At 40.0% G+C, this 16,719-nt stretch overlaps 1 protein-coding gene across 1 annotated transcript; it reads left to right on the top strand.

The window, feature by feature from the left end:
- Positions 1–3,450: 3,450 nt before the first annotated feature.
- slc41a2a (solute carrier family 41 member 2a) lies at positions 3,451–16,452 on the top strand. Its single transcript, XM_061721430.1, has 11 exons — positions 3,451–3,482; positions 5,425–5,862; positions 6,149–6,256; positions 7,381–7,452; positions 7,596–7,740; positions 8,251–8,397; positions 8,579–8,726; positions 9,063–9,142; positions 15,027–15,158; positions 15,259–15,407; positions 15,490–16,452. The coding sequence occupies exons 2-11, from the start codon at positions 5,500–5,502 to the stop codon at positions 15,664–15,666; spliced, it is 1,521 nt and encodes a 506-aa protein (XP_061577414.1). The 5' UTR covers positions 3,451–3,482; positions 5,425–5,499; the 3' UTR covers positions 15,667–16,452.
- Positions 16,453–16,719: the final 267 nt, after the last annotated feature.

The raw sequence follows: 16,719 nt of genomic DNA, 5'->3' as shown, positions 1-16,719 counted from the left end.
GTTATTGTGGTAATCTTGAATGTTAAACAGTCTCCATGACAACCACAGTTGTGGCACTAGATTGTATGGCAAGTCTAGGCTCTCGGGATCTGCGCATGTTGACCTCTGTGTTTCAACTCCCAAGAAAAACTTCTCAACGTTTAATGATTTTAAACATGACATGTAAGTTACAGATAAAGGCTGTCGTGTATTTGGTGTTGCCATAGATGTGGGAAATTAAAGTGAAGTTCAATTTTAACCAGACGACAGCCAGTTGCAGCGTAGGTGTGCTACAAAGTTTATTTCAACTTCAAGTGAAGCACGAGTTTCCTTGTGTTTTGCCCATTTTTTTTTTTTTCCTCTTGCTCCCTCCTGAGTCATTATGTCTTTTCAATGACTTTTGGACATGTTGAAATTTCATGTTCTGTAGCTCTGCAAGACCCTACCTGCACGCACACTCCTCTGGTCAGATGTCGAGTTTAATTGTTCCGAAACAAGTATCTCTCTCACACCTGTACTTCAACCATCACGAAATAGAAACAGGAATGCAAACAGTGTTAATGAGTTATTGATTTGACGAGTACTGCGATTTAATTAAAGATTTGAGGCTTGAAATCCAATTTCATCCAACAATAGGTGACTACTGTGGTAGATGGGTGTGTTTTAAGTTCAAAGTCAGACTAATATCAAGGAAACCTGGAAGAAAAAGGTGCAAAAAGAAATAAAATAACTCAAATTTAAATTAGTATAAGACATTGATTAGTGCTGTAAGACACCTGTCAGAATCAGAAATATATTAATAAATCTTCAATCAAAATTAAGTGAGAAGTGCATTAAGGGGAAAGGTTGAGGATGCAAGATCCAGGGCCAGATGGATAGAAGAAGGAGAGATAAACACTTAAGTAGTGTTGCACTTGCTGCACAACTGAGCCTTTGATATAAATGATGTTGAGATGACACCTCGGATCTATGGCAACAGGAGAAGGAGAGATCATGCTGAAAGGAGTTGGGAGCGCTCTGGAGATGACCGAGAAGAAAGAGGAGACTGTCTAAAAAGGTGGCATCAGTTCAAAGATGACATTTAGATTTCTAAAAATCAAGATTTTGCACATTTATCATGGTCGTGGATCAAGCTGAAGATGCTGAGCTGCAGACACATCGAGGTGGAGGGGAGTTGGCGCTCCCTGCAGGCTGCACAACAACACGACACCTGTACCAGTCTTGTAAAAGTTATCGCCCACTCTTTTAATCCTGACATTTTAAAATGCAACGTCATGTGATCAGTCAGGAGTTTTAATATTAGGTTAATACAACCTCAGATGAACAACAGTGTATAACTTTTTCACTGTTATATTACTTATTTAAAGGTATAGTCTGTGATCGTATTCAAAAACATTTATCGTTATACTGGGTGAAATGGTCCTTCCATCCTGAGAGTAGCCAGTGAATAATGTGTTCAGAAAAAGGAAAGAAAAAAATCCGACCTCTCTGACAGCTTTAATCCTGTAAAAACTCCAATCTGTTTTTTGCGCACCGAATGGCACGGATTGGTCAGAGGACCAGATGCTTGGTAGGGGGGAAAGAACCCTTCAGATGCCTTCATTTTAAGTCCCGCCCACGCCCCCCTCCATCCCATGCGCGCACTCGTCACGTCTCTCTGCTTCCAGCTGCTTCCAGCCCCCGTGTCCGCTTCCCACGGGTCCTCCTCGACTCAGAGTGTCCCAGTGTGACTGTTTGATGAGGAAACATTGTGCTCTGTTTGTTGGAAACAGATGTTGGTTTGTCTTGATTTTTCTCTCTAGACAGAAGTGGTAGTGCAACACCTTGATAAAATCCTGGCAGTGCCTGAAAGCAACAGTTAATTACTGAGGTCATCCTGCCAGCGGTGCACTACCATGTACCAAAACTGACATGAAACAAATACATCTACACCAAAAACATAGGTCATCAGTGTGAAAAGACTTGACTTAGGATGATATTGTATTGTTAAACAGAATTACAGATCAAACGTTCATTTTAGCTTATTTTGTTATAATGTCTTTTTTTAGGTTATGATAAAATGGTTGCGGACCGACAGCGGCACCCAGAGCCGGTATCAAGCAGAATCTGTGCTCCTAGAGGCCATTCAATCGTAATGATGAATCATCATTCATGCTTTACAATCATTATGCTTCCTTTGTTTCATTGCCATTCTGCATCGAGACGACTTATGTATGTTCTGACCGCTTTTGCATGCAATAGCTTAATTATATCTACTGAAATCTGGATCATCTCTCAAGTCTTATTCTTGGTAAAGACACTCAGTTTCTGTCCAGTTATTCATAGTTGGAAAGAACACATTTAAAAGCTTTAATAGGTTTTTCCACAACAATGTAATTCACAAGTTAGAGAAGAGGAACATTCACCATTATGGACAGAAAAAGGTTGTCAGGTTTGACATGAATTAATCAAGGACCTGTGATGCCAGCAGTTTGTTCCACTTTGAAAAGTCAGGAAGTGTGCTTCAGCTGTATGAATGCAAAACCTTTCAATTCAACCACTAAATTAACAATGAAACACTTTTATCTTTGTTCTTCTGAAAAAATGTTGACAATTTTGTAAAGTGGCATTTTTTGACAACTTGTCCCTGGGCTGGCTGTCGTAGAGATCAGTCATATAAAACATCTGTCTGGAGATGTTTTACTCAAAATCACTCAAATTCATCAGGATAACTTTGAAGGTGATTCTTGGACTTAAGGAAAACTTAAGGAAACTGCAAGAAATCCTCTACTTTCAAAAAATATAGCCGTCATCAAATTGTAGCCAAGTGATTAAGAAAATTATTTTAAAGTTCAACAATGAAATCAGGTAGATTCTTGACCTAAAGATCAGACGGATGACGTAGAAATGCATCTGTAGAAATACTCATACTTGTTAGTGATTACATAGATCACTGTAATTATTACTGAAGTTTTGCTCCTACAGAAACTGAACTGTGAATTATATTGGAAATATTGATTCAAATGTACAATTAAAGTACCAGTGGTCAGGATTTATAGGAGTAAATTAATCTCAGAAACGTTATATATTATTTCCATATAAATATACTGTTAAAGAGGATTAAATTATGAAGCAAAAATGCAGAAAACGCATTTGAATAAAGTTACTTAACTACTTTATAGCACCACTCCTTTCCCTTCCTTCTATAACCAGTAGATTTAAGCTGCATCAAGTCACAAGCCACCACTCTTCACAAACATGTGTTACATGTGTGTAAAATGATGTTTATCTCCTCGAGTGGAGAGAGAGGGAGAGATATGCAGCGTGTGTGTGTGTGTGTGTGTGTGTGTGTGTGTGTGTGTGTGTGTGTGTGTGTGTGTGTGTGTGTGTGTGTGTGTGTGTGTGTGTGTGTGTGTGTGTGTGTGTGTGTGTGTTGTAGGGGGGTACGGCCACAGTGCAGTCTCAACACTCAGATGTCAGTGTCATGTTTAGCAGCGCCGTGGCAGAGGAGGTGTTACAAAAGGGTAAGGTATTGCATTTCTTTAGTTTGACTGATCAGACTGAAAGTTATTGATACTTTGCTTAAATATTAAGTGTTTATGTTTCTGGAGAAGATTGAGGGATGGAGGCCCACCGTGAGAAAGAAGGCATTTCAAATGAATTTTATACGAGAAACAAAACTTCTTCTCAAGTTCTGTTAATGTCTTCAGTTCTCTGATGTAGAAACCCTGGAACACCAGTAAATGTGGTGTCTGATGTCGCCATCCTTCATTTAGATACTCGTGTGTCTGGATTAAGCACAAATTAACTATTTAGGCTTCAATAATATGATTTCTGGCTGTCACAGAAGCCTGTAACTTCTCTGAGCCTTTTGAAGTTTTAATGATTAGATCTTGCATATTTGTCAAAAGATGACTAACATCATCTAAGATTTTATTATATTATAAAATGTGAACGTGGCACTATAACAGTGTATGACATGTGATGGATTGCTACAGTTTAACTGCGTTAACCACGCAGTTTTTTTAAATCGTTTTAAGCCACAGATGACATGCATTTCAATTTCTTAAACTACAAATGAAAAAAAGATTTTGTAGACTATATTTTGATAAATTCTCATGTAACTTCTGTGGTTTGTGAAAAAAGCCAGACATGCTATACAATCCGTGTCTTTTCACTAGGTAACTGTGGCTATTTAGCAGTTGGCCATCTTCTGGGAATTTTGAAATATATGCCGTTTAAGGCAGACAACGCAGCCTCAGTGCTGTTAATGGGAAAGAGGCTTGAGGAATGATAATGTGGGCAATCCGTGCCATCAGGTGACTCTGAAACTGCTACAACGGTGCTTTCTGAAACCATGTGTGCACATTTTTTGGGGGGGCGAAAATGGACACAAATGGACATACATACACACACACACACTTTAAAACTGATTGAACATTGCATTCAAAAGAAGTGTGGAAAGATGATTCTTTGCTACTGTATTGTGTTATCTCTTCTTCAGGGAGCTACAGCCATTATTTTATTTTATAAATGATGATGGTTTTAGTCTCTGTTTTGTGTGTGTGTGTGTGTGAGAGAGAGAGAGTGTGTGCAGACCCTGAGAAAGAATATGTGAAGAGCAGTTTCCATGATCCTGAATGTGAAATCCTTTTTCTCTACTTCACGCTTTATATACATTTTAATCTGCTCAAAAGCTCACAGTGTAATTCTCACTTTTTTCCCCCATAATTCATCAAGTATGTGTGTTGTGTCTGTGCTGCCTTGAGACCAGTCCAACACCCGGGGTCTTGATGAAGAGCCACGCTGTTGTAATGTGTGCAGAATATGGTTTGGCATCATCTTGTTTATCTAAGCTTCAATGAAAAAAAAATCCAGATGGTGAAATGCATTTGTCTGATATCTGTATGTAGTGTTTATTGTTAATGATGCCTTTGCAGATGTTTTTGACCCGTGCATAGGTAACAAGCTGGACATCCCCTATTTTCTTTAGCATGACCTGAACATAGTTGCCATAATTAGAAGAAAGCCTTTCAAAGGTTTTTGCTGGAGGTTTTTCTTGCCCTTTTCACCAGTTTTTCCCACTATTGCCTCAAGCTTGCTCACGATGGTCGGTTTTAATAAATCAGATATTCAAAACAATCTGTTGGGTCTCTTAGTAAGGCTGTTTTTCAAAATGAATTAGCATAAAATTTTGGATTTAACTGGATTATGAATTGAATTGTGCATGAATCACAATGAATTGTACTGAGTTGATTCAGAGCGAGTAACTTTGTAGCTTTTGAGTGCTTTGAAATGACTTTGTCGTAAATTGGCGCTATACAAGTAAAGTGAATTGGATCGAGTACTTGAAGAAGCTATAAAACCTTCCCCATTTAAACTGATAAAAGAATTAGTCAATTTAGTATTCTATTTTTAAATATCTTTTTACTGACTTGTTGCTGTTTTATTTTTGCCTCTTTTTAGGTTCATTATTGGTGATCAATAGTTTAAGATCCGGAGCAGTGGCAGCATCATCCTACTGAACCAAGTTTTTACATCATGGTTATTCCTAAATCAGCAGATGATCCCTCTTCCCAAAATGACTGTTTGGGAACATGCAGTTGCCAACAGCACAGTTCAAACCTGTTCTCTGAGTTTTCTGAAAGAGTAAGACATCTTAGCTTCAATGGAAATATATCACTGGTCGACACCGGTCCCCAGTACGAGTCTCAGGAGTACGATGAGATGGACCCTCTGCTCCCCAATGAGCTCTACGGTGGGTCCGGTACGTCCACGAGAGCAAAGCATTCACAAGGAGGACCTGCAGAGTCAGCGTGCTCCATGGTGCTGCAGGTCCTGGTGCCATTTCTGCTGGCAGGGCTTGGAACGGTCTCAGCTGGGATGCTGCTCGATGTAGTTCAGGTAAGAGACAGATGAAAACAGATCTATCAAGTCTTCTAAGGATAAACACGTGTATGACAAGTCCTGAAAGATTATGTCACAAGATCAGAAAAATGACAATTGTAATCTAGACAGAAAGTAAGTATCTGACATCATTTTGAAACATGAGGAAATCTGTTCATTTGAGTCATGTTGTTGCTGAGGATGTGGTTGACCAGCCTGCAAAATAGAAACTGTGGAGTTAAGTTTCTTCTTGTGGTGTTGGCAGCCTCTATAATTCGTTCACCACGGTGTGTTGTTGTGGCAGAGCTGGGATGTGTTCCAGGAAGTCACGGAGATCTTCATCCTGGTCCCTGCAGTTTTAGGCATGAAGGGAAACTTGGAAATGACGTTGGCTTCGAGACTCTGCACAGCCGTAAGCACAAGAAAGTTGTTTGATAACACACTCTTGTGAACACGTGTACAAGCAATCACTTATCAAGATAAAATTTACAACTATTCATTTGCAATATTTTACTAGAACAGCACAAATTATTGACATTTGTACAAGACACTGTACTTTAAGAGTTCAGAGAAATAACATTTAAAAAAGGACATTAGGATAACAGCCTAATAGTAATGCTACAACTGACCGATTGACAAGTCCTTTCTCAGAATTACATTTTGCTCTCCTCTGTCATCGGTGGGAAAGTCCTCACTGATTTGTGAAGACCACAACAGCTGGCCATCCAGGACAAACGAGAGTCAGTTGAAAAGATTGTGCTTTTGAGGAATTAAGAAAAGCATAGAGGGAAAACCCCTCTACACCTTTATTATTGTAGATATTTGTTTAAATGGCTGCATTTAGGTTTGGCACACAATTCTAAAAAGTGTATGAAAGTATCTGGACAAACCCTCTATGATGTAACCCAGATCTTACGATCAATAGCCATGCAAGTCATTTGTCATTTTTGAAGCTCTGGTAGTTTTCCATCTTGAAAAGGCCGGATTGGTTAGGTTATAAGGGGGAAAATGGATCGAAAAAACAATCCTGAAGCCGGATGGAGCTCATCCACTCCATTATCACAAGCAAGCTTTTAGTAAGCACCGGTTAAGATGACTGTTGACATGGTTGACAAATCTACCGATGAAGGCACAAGCCATTGTTTTTCAGGCTGTGAGTACTTCTGCTGTAAAGTTGAGGATGTTGCAGATCCAGCCCCTAGTGGTCTTTCAAGGATCTGCACCTCTGCCCTGGCTCCAAAACGGGAAACCAGGGGTTGTCCCTTGGTTGTTAATCAGTGACTTGGCAGTTGTTTTCCAAAATCTTTCTTATTTAGAACAATAAAGACTAGGTTTAGTTAATTGAAGAAAATAATTACAAAAGAATATAAATTACAAAAGAAAGAAAGAAAGAAAGAAAGAAAGAAAATGACCTGTGTTGAGGCATTTTGCTCTTCTTTTCTAAGCTAAATACATTTGTGCAATTCATAAAAACAAAACAAAAAACAACTTAAATCATATCTTTGAGTTTAAATATTTTTTATGTGATGTTGTCAGGTGAATGCAGGAAAAATGGAACCTGCAAGAGAAAAGTGGATGCTGATTGTTGGAAACCTGGCACTTAAGCAGGTATGGTGTTTTTCTTTTCTTTTCTTTTGAGGGAAATAAACATAAGATTAAACTGCATTTGATTTTCCAATAATGTCTTATAATTGTGATGATAATAAGCAATATTAGGATTTATTATTATTATTATTATTTATGTTTTACAGCTACAAGCTACAGTTCTGGGTCTGTTGGCGTCTCTCATGGCGATTCTGCTGGGTTGGATGGCAGAAGGAAAAATGCCCTTAAATCACATAGTGCTGCTGTGTTCAACCAGTGTTTCCACTGCCTTTCTGGCATCTCTCTTGCAGGGTAAAATACAATATAAACTCTGCCTCGTCCATAATGCTGCATGACCTCTTCTACCTCAGCTTCAGAATTGCTCCTTTTTTTCCGAATGTTGTCACTTGCCACAGTCTCTGGAATTATTTGGAAAATGTTTTTTTTTCTTGAAGAGGTGATATGAACTGAATGACTTTTAAATCGCCTTTCCGATTCATTTTTCATGGCATTTTGTATTTTTGTTGTAGAATATCTTCTGATCTAACCAAATTTTAAAGAGATAAACTATTTTAATAGCCTATTCCCATATAAACATGTTAAAATCGTGGCTGTGTGCACAGACAGGACCTTTTGACCTTGATTTAGCCTATTTTTCGGTTGAACATTGAATATATTCTTCAAAATTGAAACACAGATTTACTCACTTGAAGAGTTTTGCAGATTTCTCTCCACATTTTTGTTTAACTGGAAGTTACATTTTTCAATGACTTTACAATGACATGAACACCCACACTTCATCTTGTCCTAAACTATCTGCAGGTATTATTATGGTGGGAGTGATAATTGGCTCCAAGCGGGTGGGGATGAACCCTGACAACGTGGCCACACCCATGGCAGCCGGCTTGGGTGATCTCATCACTCTCGCCTTGTTGGCCTGCTTCAGTCAGTGGTTCTACTCCTTTATGGGTGAGATAAATTAGGACATTAACATGATTTAAATGAGAACGAAGCAGTGCATTTTAATTCCTGGCCAGCAGATGGCGCTTGAGGACCTTCATCAATATCCAGAAACTCTGACAAAATCAGTTTATTATGATGTCCAAATAAGAAAAAGGAAGGTATGCATAATCAGCTTTTCTTTTGACAGACTTCTATCCCTATGTGTTGTACCTGGTCAATCTATTCTATTTATGCTTGATACCTGCCTGGGTGGCCGTCTCCTCCAAGCACCCAGCCAGTCACATCCTGCTCCGTTCAGGCTGGGAACCGATCATTACTGCGATGGTCATCAGCAGGTACTCGTCTCAGTCTTGTCTCTGGCTTGCATTCAGTAAACAACATCTTTTTCATATATATCTGTATGAAGATGCAATAATTTATATAATTTATACATAATAACCATGGGAGGAGTTACATTTTTAAACTCCCAAGGTTTACAGTTTAGAAAATAACACACTCTTTACCAGTTTCATTCATTCATTCATTCATTCATTCATTCATTCATTCATTCATTCATTCATTCATTCATTCATTCATTTTAATATAAAATTCATATTAGATTCAGTAATTAATATACACATGTGTTTTGGGATCAGTGATTTGTGGATTAATGCGTTCGTGATGTCTCTCAGTATAGGAGGACTCATTCTGGACAAGACCTTGTCAGATCCCAACATGGCAGGAATCATACTGTTTGCTCCAGTCATAAATGGTAAGTTATCGACACTACTTTTGTAAATCCAACTCAGCGGAGTAATCTTTAGTCATAAAGTCCCTCTCATTTTAGTTATCATCAAGTATGTCTAAATTTGTATTGGCCTGAATAATTTCATAGCGTTTTTAAATACAGGAACATGATCAAGGAAAAAACATAGAATGAAATAAACAAAAGATCTTCAGTATTTAGATGAGGCTAAAGGACCCCCCACTCCCCTTTTTTCGTTTGCTAATCTTCCAGCCATCCCGACTCCCTGGGTTTATATAGGTGCTAACAGAACCCTTGCTGTGATCTTCTGAGCCTTTGATGATAGTCATACCCTTATTTTGTTATCACATCAATAGCCAGCCCCTGGCATGTGGCCTCCAGCTAAATGCCCTCTATGTTTTAACATAGAGAACACACACAACTGTATTTTTTGAATGGTAGCTTATGGTGCTTTTCCACTAGCACCTACTCAGCCCGACTCTCCTCGGGATGGCTAGTCTCGCCTCCACCCGCTTTGTCCTCGTTTGTTTTTCCACACCCAGGTGAGAAGTGGGCGGGTTGGGGTGAAGCTGCTGTGACGTACTTGATTGCGCAACCCCTTTGTTTGTGTCGGCGCAGATGAGAAATCAGCTGGAGCTGCGAGCGGCTGAGAGTAAAACAGAGCGCCTGTGGATCTGATCGTTCCTTATCGCCCGTTTACATCCCTTTTTTAATTCTCTCCTCAGCCACCAGGTTTATGAACATCTGCACCTCAGAGTTGGATCACCAAACAGACGTTTGCGCTGTATAATAAACAGTGTTGGGTGTAACGCGTTACTGTAACGAGATTACATTTGCCAGTAACGCAGTAATGTAACGCGTTACAGTTGTAATTTGGGTAATCCCGTTATAGTTACTCTAAGACAAGAAAAATACGTTACTTTAGTTACTTTAAGCTTTTCAACTACATGTAGAACGGGAAAACAGAAAAGAAAATCAGACTTGCCTTTCATGCGTCTTCACGCGTTGCGCTGCAACACTTGTCTGACTTGAGGCTGATTTATGGTTCCGCGTTAAATCGACGCAGTGCCTATGGCGTAGGGTACGCGGCGACACACACCGTACGGTGCGCGTCCGCGTACCCTACGCCGTACGTTCTGCGTTGGTGTAACGCAGTACCATAAATCAGCCTTTAACGTGATCTTACGGGATTTTATGGGATTTTACGGGACTTCCGGTGCTGATCTGGGCACTGCAGTAATAAAGTTCCAACTACAGGACTGTCTCAGAAAATTTGAATATTGTGATAAAGTTCTTTATTTTCTGTTATGCAATTAAAAAAAACAAAAATGTCATACATTCTGGATTCATTACAAATCAACTGAAATATTTCAAGCCTTTTATTATTTTAATATTGCTGATTTTGGCTTACAGTTTAAGATTAAGATTCCCAGAATATTCTAATTTTTTGAGATAGGATATTTGAGTTTTCTTAAGTTGTAAACCATGATCAGCAATATTAAAATAATAAAAGGCTTGCAATATTTCAGTTGATTTGTAATGAATCCAGAATGTATGACATTTTTGTTTTTGTAATTGCATTACAGAAAATCACAATATTCTAATTTTCTGAGACAGTCCTGTACATGTTGTTCATTGGCAATCGAATTATGGTGCAGCTCAGGTGATATTGCGGAGTAATCCAAAAGTAATGTAACTAGTAATGTAACTAGTTACTTTCAGCAACCAGTAACTAAGTAGTTTAAGGGATTACTTTTTTTTAAAGTAACTAGTAATATGTAATGGATTACTTTTTTTGAGTAACTACCCTAACACTGATAATAAAATCGCAGCCAGTCGCTCTCGCGCTGACTCCCCGCTTCCTGATTCAAACGTCTGACGGCCCCGCCCCCCGACCAATCAGTGGCGCGGAGGGTGGTGACGTCAGAAATAGTGCTCAGCCCGGTTAGAACCTCGACAGAATGGTTACAGAAAAAGTATCTGCTTGGCGCGACTCGGCCCGCCTTGGCCCGTAGTGGAAAAGCGCAAGACGGGGGCGTGGCGGCCGGGTAGAAGCGAGCTGAGCAGATACTAGTGGAAAAGGGTCATTACAGTCAGCCTGACCATCACTCGTTGACGCAGTCGGCTCCAGTTTAAATCCTATAGGGGGGCATTGTGGTAACAATGGGGGCGCATAAACGATTGAAAAACATGACCTAATATAAATGCAATAGGCCTACTCTTAAATAGATCACTATGTCAGCAGCATACTCTTAAATTAAGCAGTTTTGCTGTCCTTAAAATACAAATTCCAACAACTCATTCTGCATCCGTTCAAATTATAAAAATATTAGTCTTTTATTTTTCCCAAGCTGACAAATGCTGCAAAAAAGCGTCCCAGGGTCACAGCCACTACACCTATGAAGGAGTGGAGCCTTTCCTATCTTTAACTTGGGAAAAGGCAGGGGCCACTGGGATAAACGAGAAAATGTGACTACACACTTCTTTCAAGTCACTAATTAACGTGCATGTATGTTTTTTGTGAGAAGAAGCGACCAGAGCATGCAAACACAGTCCGACTGGAAACAGCGGTTTTCATCAGCCCACCACTGTTGATAAGGGAAATAAATATAATATTTAAAAAAATATATAGCAAGATATTTAGATAAAAATAATGTCTCAAAACTGCTTTTGACACTCTTTTCTGTGCGCAGTCAAGCTGTTTCGAGAGTAAAAGTGCAGTGTAACGGTGTGGTGCAGGACTAAAATGCAGGAAATGGAGGGTAGGTGGATGGGTTAAAAACAAAAAAGTCAGGCAAGCAAAAACACAGGTCAAGGAACTAGAACATGTAATAAACATAAGCCAGGAACAGAGATAAGGAAAAAGACTCAACCCCAGAGACTGAGAAAATCTCAGTCATGTAAACTCATGTACACAAAAGATTACTTTGAGATTTAATTTTTTATTGTTCTTCTAACAAAATAAACTGATAGGATTCACTTTCATCTTCAGCACCCCGGGAATGAAAAACATGTATAGAGCAGGCTTTAATCCTCTCATACTCAATTATTGTTTATCTATTCAATATTTTAAAGGCCATTTCAGCTCCCTTGAATTTGCAGAGATCATTAAAGATCATTCAATACGTTTTTTCCAACGAGGTGAATAACTGGACAGAAACTGAGTGTCTAAGTTACCAAGAATAAGACTTGAGAAATGATACAGATTTCAGTGGATTTATTTAAACAGTTGGATGCAAAAGTGTCAGAACATACATCAGGTGTCCCGATGCAGAATGACAATGAAACAAGCTCAGTGCTATCAGATGAAAAGAAAAAAGAAAGAGAAAAAAACACATCAAAAGCTTCCTGGCTGATTGCTGACTTCACCAGTCTGTTTCCCAGCTTCTTCGCTTCACAACTTTCCAACTCAAAGAGATGACAGAACTGATTTAAAAGACAAAACTAAGGCATTATATTTGTCTTTGTATTAAATATGAATTATTCTAAGGTTTAATTTAGATTCAAGTTAAGCTGTCGTGTGAATTTGAGAACAGGACGGAGTTAAAGAAGAAAAAAAACTTTGAAAGAGAATCCCGTCTGATTTCATACTGATATATTTCCCAGTGATCTGCCTGTTGTTGCTGAAACAGATTGTGACTTGGAGGATCCGAAGTCCGGCTGCCTAAAGGGGTGCCGGGGACTTTCCATATTGGTATTTTTTCTTTTTCAGTTGTCTGTCAGGGAAGCTTCACCGACCTAGTCCCAAGATGCCTGACCTTAACTGTTTCTGGGATCTTGGGATCTTGGGATCTTCAGTGGTTTTGAAACATCACACTCTGTTAGGTTGAGTCTCCTTTGTAGGCTAGACTTCCCCCAAACACCAATGGATTGGCCTCCTTAGGACTTGTCCATCCATTCCCTGCCAGACAACCCAAATACCTTTTTGCAATGTGACAGATTGTTGAGGTCAACCTATTGGCACCTCACGAGTTTAGATCACAGAAGGGCAAGACAAGATATAGTTTGCATGCAGTTTTTTTTAGCAAAATATTCTGGAGATCGCTACAGCAGGGAATACCAGAGCGATTTGAACTGTTTGCAGGGGGCAACGTCTTTTATATTGTTTGGCTCCGTCTGCAGTCAGGCACTGTCTCAGTTTCCTGTTTACCAGTAGTTGTTCACTCAGCAGTTTCACATCTGCTGGTTGCACGCACCTAGTCTAGCCATCTCACCCAGTTCTGCTTCTGAACAGTTCAGTCCTAGGTCAAAATGCCGGAAGCTCCAGCCGGCGGAGTTAAGCCTGAATTATGGTTCTGCGTTAAATCGACGCAGACCCTACACCGTAGGGTACACCGTAGGGTACGCCGTAGGGTACGGCGTACCCTACGCTGTAGGCTCTGTGTTGGTGTAACGTGGAACCATAAATCAGCCTTTACACTGTGTCATGCATGCGATGCAAGCGAACGTCAGCGACAAAATCAATTCCATTGCTTTATTTTCTATTGGACTGTCCTAACTGGCCGCAATGCGGCGCAGTGTTTAGAGCTGAACATTTGTCGGATGCCCTGCTTCTATTTTCTTCCTGTCGCTCGCGTTGAAAGCCCGTTGAAAGCGCTGTAGGAAACAGTCATGGATGAGGGAACGGTTGATCCAGTTAGTTGAAATGAGAAGTTATCTCTATGATACCTCCTCATTTCGCTACAGAAACCTCAATAAGTGGCAGCTGGCTGGAGGGAGATGGACAGAGAGCGTCCGATGTCACGCAGTGCGAGGCGATAGTCGGACGCTCGCATGCAGTTACACGGTTTTATAGTTGTGGGCGTGGTTTGCATTTTGGTTACGTAACGAAAATGCGCCGAATCTGAACGGCTCGTAGAAGTCACATCACACTGGATGGCTCATCCGGGCGGCTGTACAGACACTGCAGAATTTGGTTGCTTTCTTCCTTCTCTGAGTTGGCAGGCTGAGGGGAGACCACATTATATATGTTAAAGCAAGAGAAAACGTGTTTTTCATAATGGGTCCCCTTTAAAACAAGAATCAAAAACTACAAAAACCAGGGGAGAAAACACGGAGGAACAAACAGTACGGACCAGCAGGGAGCAAGGGAAAGACGAGACCAGATATACACAAGGGTAAACGAGACACAGATGCAGACAATCAGGGCAGATGGGGAAAAAAGAACGTCAAACCAGAACTTAAACTTAAAAAGACACGGGCTTCAAGATAAAACAGGAAGTGTCAAACCCTGACACCTACCTATGTGGTTTGAGAGAGGTGTACCTCCGGCCGGAAAATATTGTGCACTATATATTAAAGATTGTATTAACATTTGATTTTGTTCACTGGTTTTCTGATGGTGCACCAGACAAATGAACATGTGAATCTTTCACTATATGTTTTCATAAATTTGAAAGAAGGTATCTGTAAATGATGACAGCCAATACAAAACGTATATTCTGATGGCACCAACAAGACAAACATGATCTCAGCTCAGGAAATACTTCTTCTCTTGTCCAGGTCCTGTACTTCCTACACCGGCTGTATCTTTCTGGTTTAGTTTTGGAAACAGGCTGTTTGTGTTACTTTCACAAAGTCTGTCTCTCTGTTTTGACTTGAAATCCCTATAAATAGGCCCTGGTGATCAATTCTTATTTGTCTCAGCTCTCTTTCTTACAATAGTGCAATTTCCACCTCCAATTTGTACTTTCACAAAGAATAACAGTGGATATAGTCACTTCTAGACCCTTTTGCTTTGAGGTTGTGAATATAAATGATTTATCCAAGAAAAATGCAAACTCTTGAAACATATTGAAGAAAACGTGTTTGTAGTTATTCATGAATAGCACACAGAGTAAATGTAAACAATAGGAATATTTTTTCTCTCTCTTCTGTCTCTCCTTTACAGGTGTTGGAGGAAACCTCGTCTCCGTACAGTCTAGCCGCATTTCAACTAATTTGCATTTAAATTACTCCCCTGGTGAGGTTCCCGAGGGCCGTGAAAGCTGCTTCAACCCCTTTCACACTTTCGTTGGTTCAGGTACAAAGCCAACAATCAAATCATTGAAAAAGGTGTCAACTTTATCACCAATTTCACAAAAACCACATATGTGGTCTAATGATCGGCTTTTTCATGGCAGGAGCAAACCACAGATCTGCTCAGATTCTGCTCCTTTTGGTCCTACCTGGTCAACTAATCTTCTTATACACCATTTACCTGATGAAGGGAGGGCTAACTTTTCCCAGCCTTTTCTTCACAGTGTTCTTCTTGTCTGCTTCTCTGATTCAAGTGAGTTGACCATGCTATGACATCTTCCTTGCAGACTTCAGCAATGCTCTGGTCCCCATAACTCTGCTGTCTCTTCTCTCAGGTCCTCGTCCTGCTGTGCATAGCTGACTGTATGGTCCACTGTCTGTGGAGGAAGGGTAAAGATCCCGACAGCTACTCCATCCCCTACCTCACAGCCCTCGGAGACCTCCTGGGGACTGCTCTTCTCTCTCTTGCCTTTCTCCTACTGTGGTGCATCGGTGACTCAGGCAGGATATGAATTCAAAATAAGAAAAGACTGAGAAAGAAGAAGTACTATAGTACATTGCCTAGTGTGCTGTGTTTTAATGCGCTGAATGTCTCTCTGCCACACATTTTGCCCATTTGTTGCACTGATTTCAGTTTTATAATAAATGTGTAAGCACTTTATCAGATTGTGTAGAATTAGGATTTATATTTAAATTACATGATAAATGACATGATTTCTTAAATAATGTCACCTTTTATTAGGGTCCGAGCACTTACAGTGCGAAAGCATTGTATCTGTAAGAATTTTTTTCCGACGAAATGAGGGCCTTTTTGCCCCCCTAAACGTGCCGCAAAAGTCACTAAATTTTGCACGCAAGCCAGGCCTGGCGAAAAAATTCAATATTTAATGGTTTGCATTAATGGGCGTGGCTTAATGGCTCAACAGCGCCCCCTAGAAAACTTCGTGCCTCAAGCCCCACAATACGGTTTGACGTACATGCACGAAAATCGGTACACACCTGTATCATGTCGCAACTTAAAGAGTTAAAGAGGCCATGAGTGCGAGGGCCCGTTCATCGCTGCTTGCAGCTTTAATTTTATTCAGAGATTGAAGTGGTTCATCACATTAGTTTTAAGTTTTGGCACTGTTTTGTAAAATGCATTGTAAATAAATGTTGTTTTAAGATATTAAAAAGAATTGGGAAAATTATCGTAAAAATGTGCTCATAGTGCTTCATCTTGCATGGGACGATGCTGTTGTAAACAGAACTCAAACAGCATGACTACTAATTTTGAATCTTAATGCAAGATACAGATAAAAAAGTAATAAAAAGATTTGAAAGGACTTTAAAGTGTGGTGTCTTTAATTTTTTTTCTCACTCCCACGTCCACATGTTGTAGAATCATCTCAGTGTCAGCAGCTTGCTTGTTGGATGTCTTCGATATCACGCACTAATTCAGCAACGTAAACTCCCCTCATCAAGGGTCGGCAGGGCGTCACCTCCATCAATCCCACATTGAACTGCCAATGTGAACTCCAACTTGAACACATCTGTTTTCAACTTAGCAGCACGGAGACAAACCT

This window comes from Cololabis saira, chromosome 5 (assembly GCF_033807715.1).
Source record: "Cololabis saira isolate AMF1-May2022 chromosome 5, fColSai1.1, whole genome shotgun sequence".
Lineage (NCBI taxonomy): Eukaryota > Metazoa > Chordata > Actinopteri > Beloniformes > Belonidae > Cololabis > Cololabis saira.
This window is presented reverse-complemented; position numbering and strand designations above follow the sequence as displayed.

Bases quoted from the DNA above. Each gene is read 5' to 3' on its own strand.
- slc41a2a (XM_061721430.1), top strand. From the start codon at position 5,500: ATGGTTATTCCTAAATCAGCAGATGATCCCTCTTCCCAAAATGACTGT. The intron at 7,453-7,595 runs GTATGGTGTTTT...TATGTTTTACAG, and splicing joins GAAACCTGGCACTTAAGCAG to CTACAAGCTACAGTTCTGGG. The intron at 9,143-15,026 runs GTAAGTTATCGA...TCTCCTTTACAG, and splicing joins GTTTGCTCCAGTCATAAATG to GTGTTGGAGGAAACCTCGTC.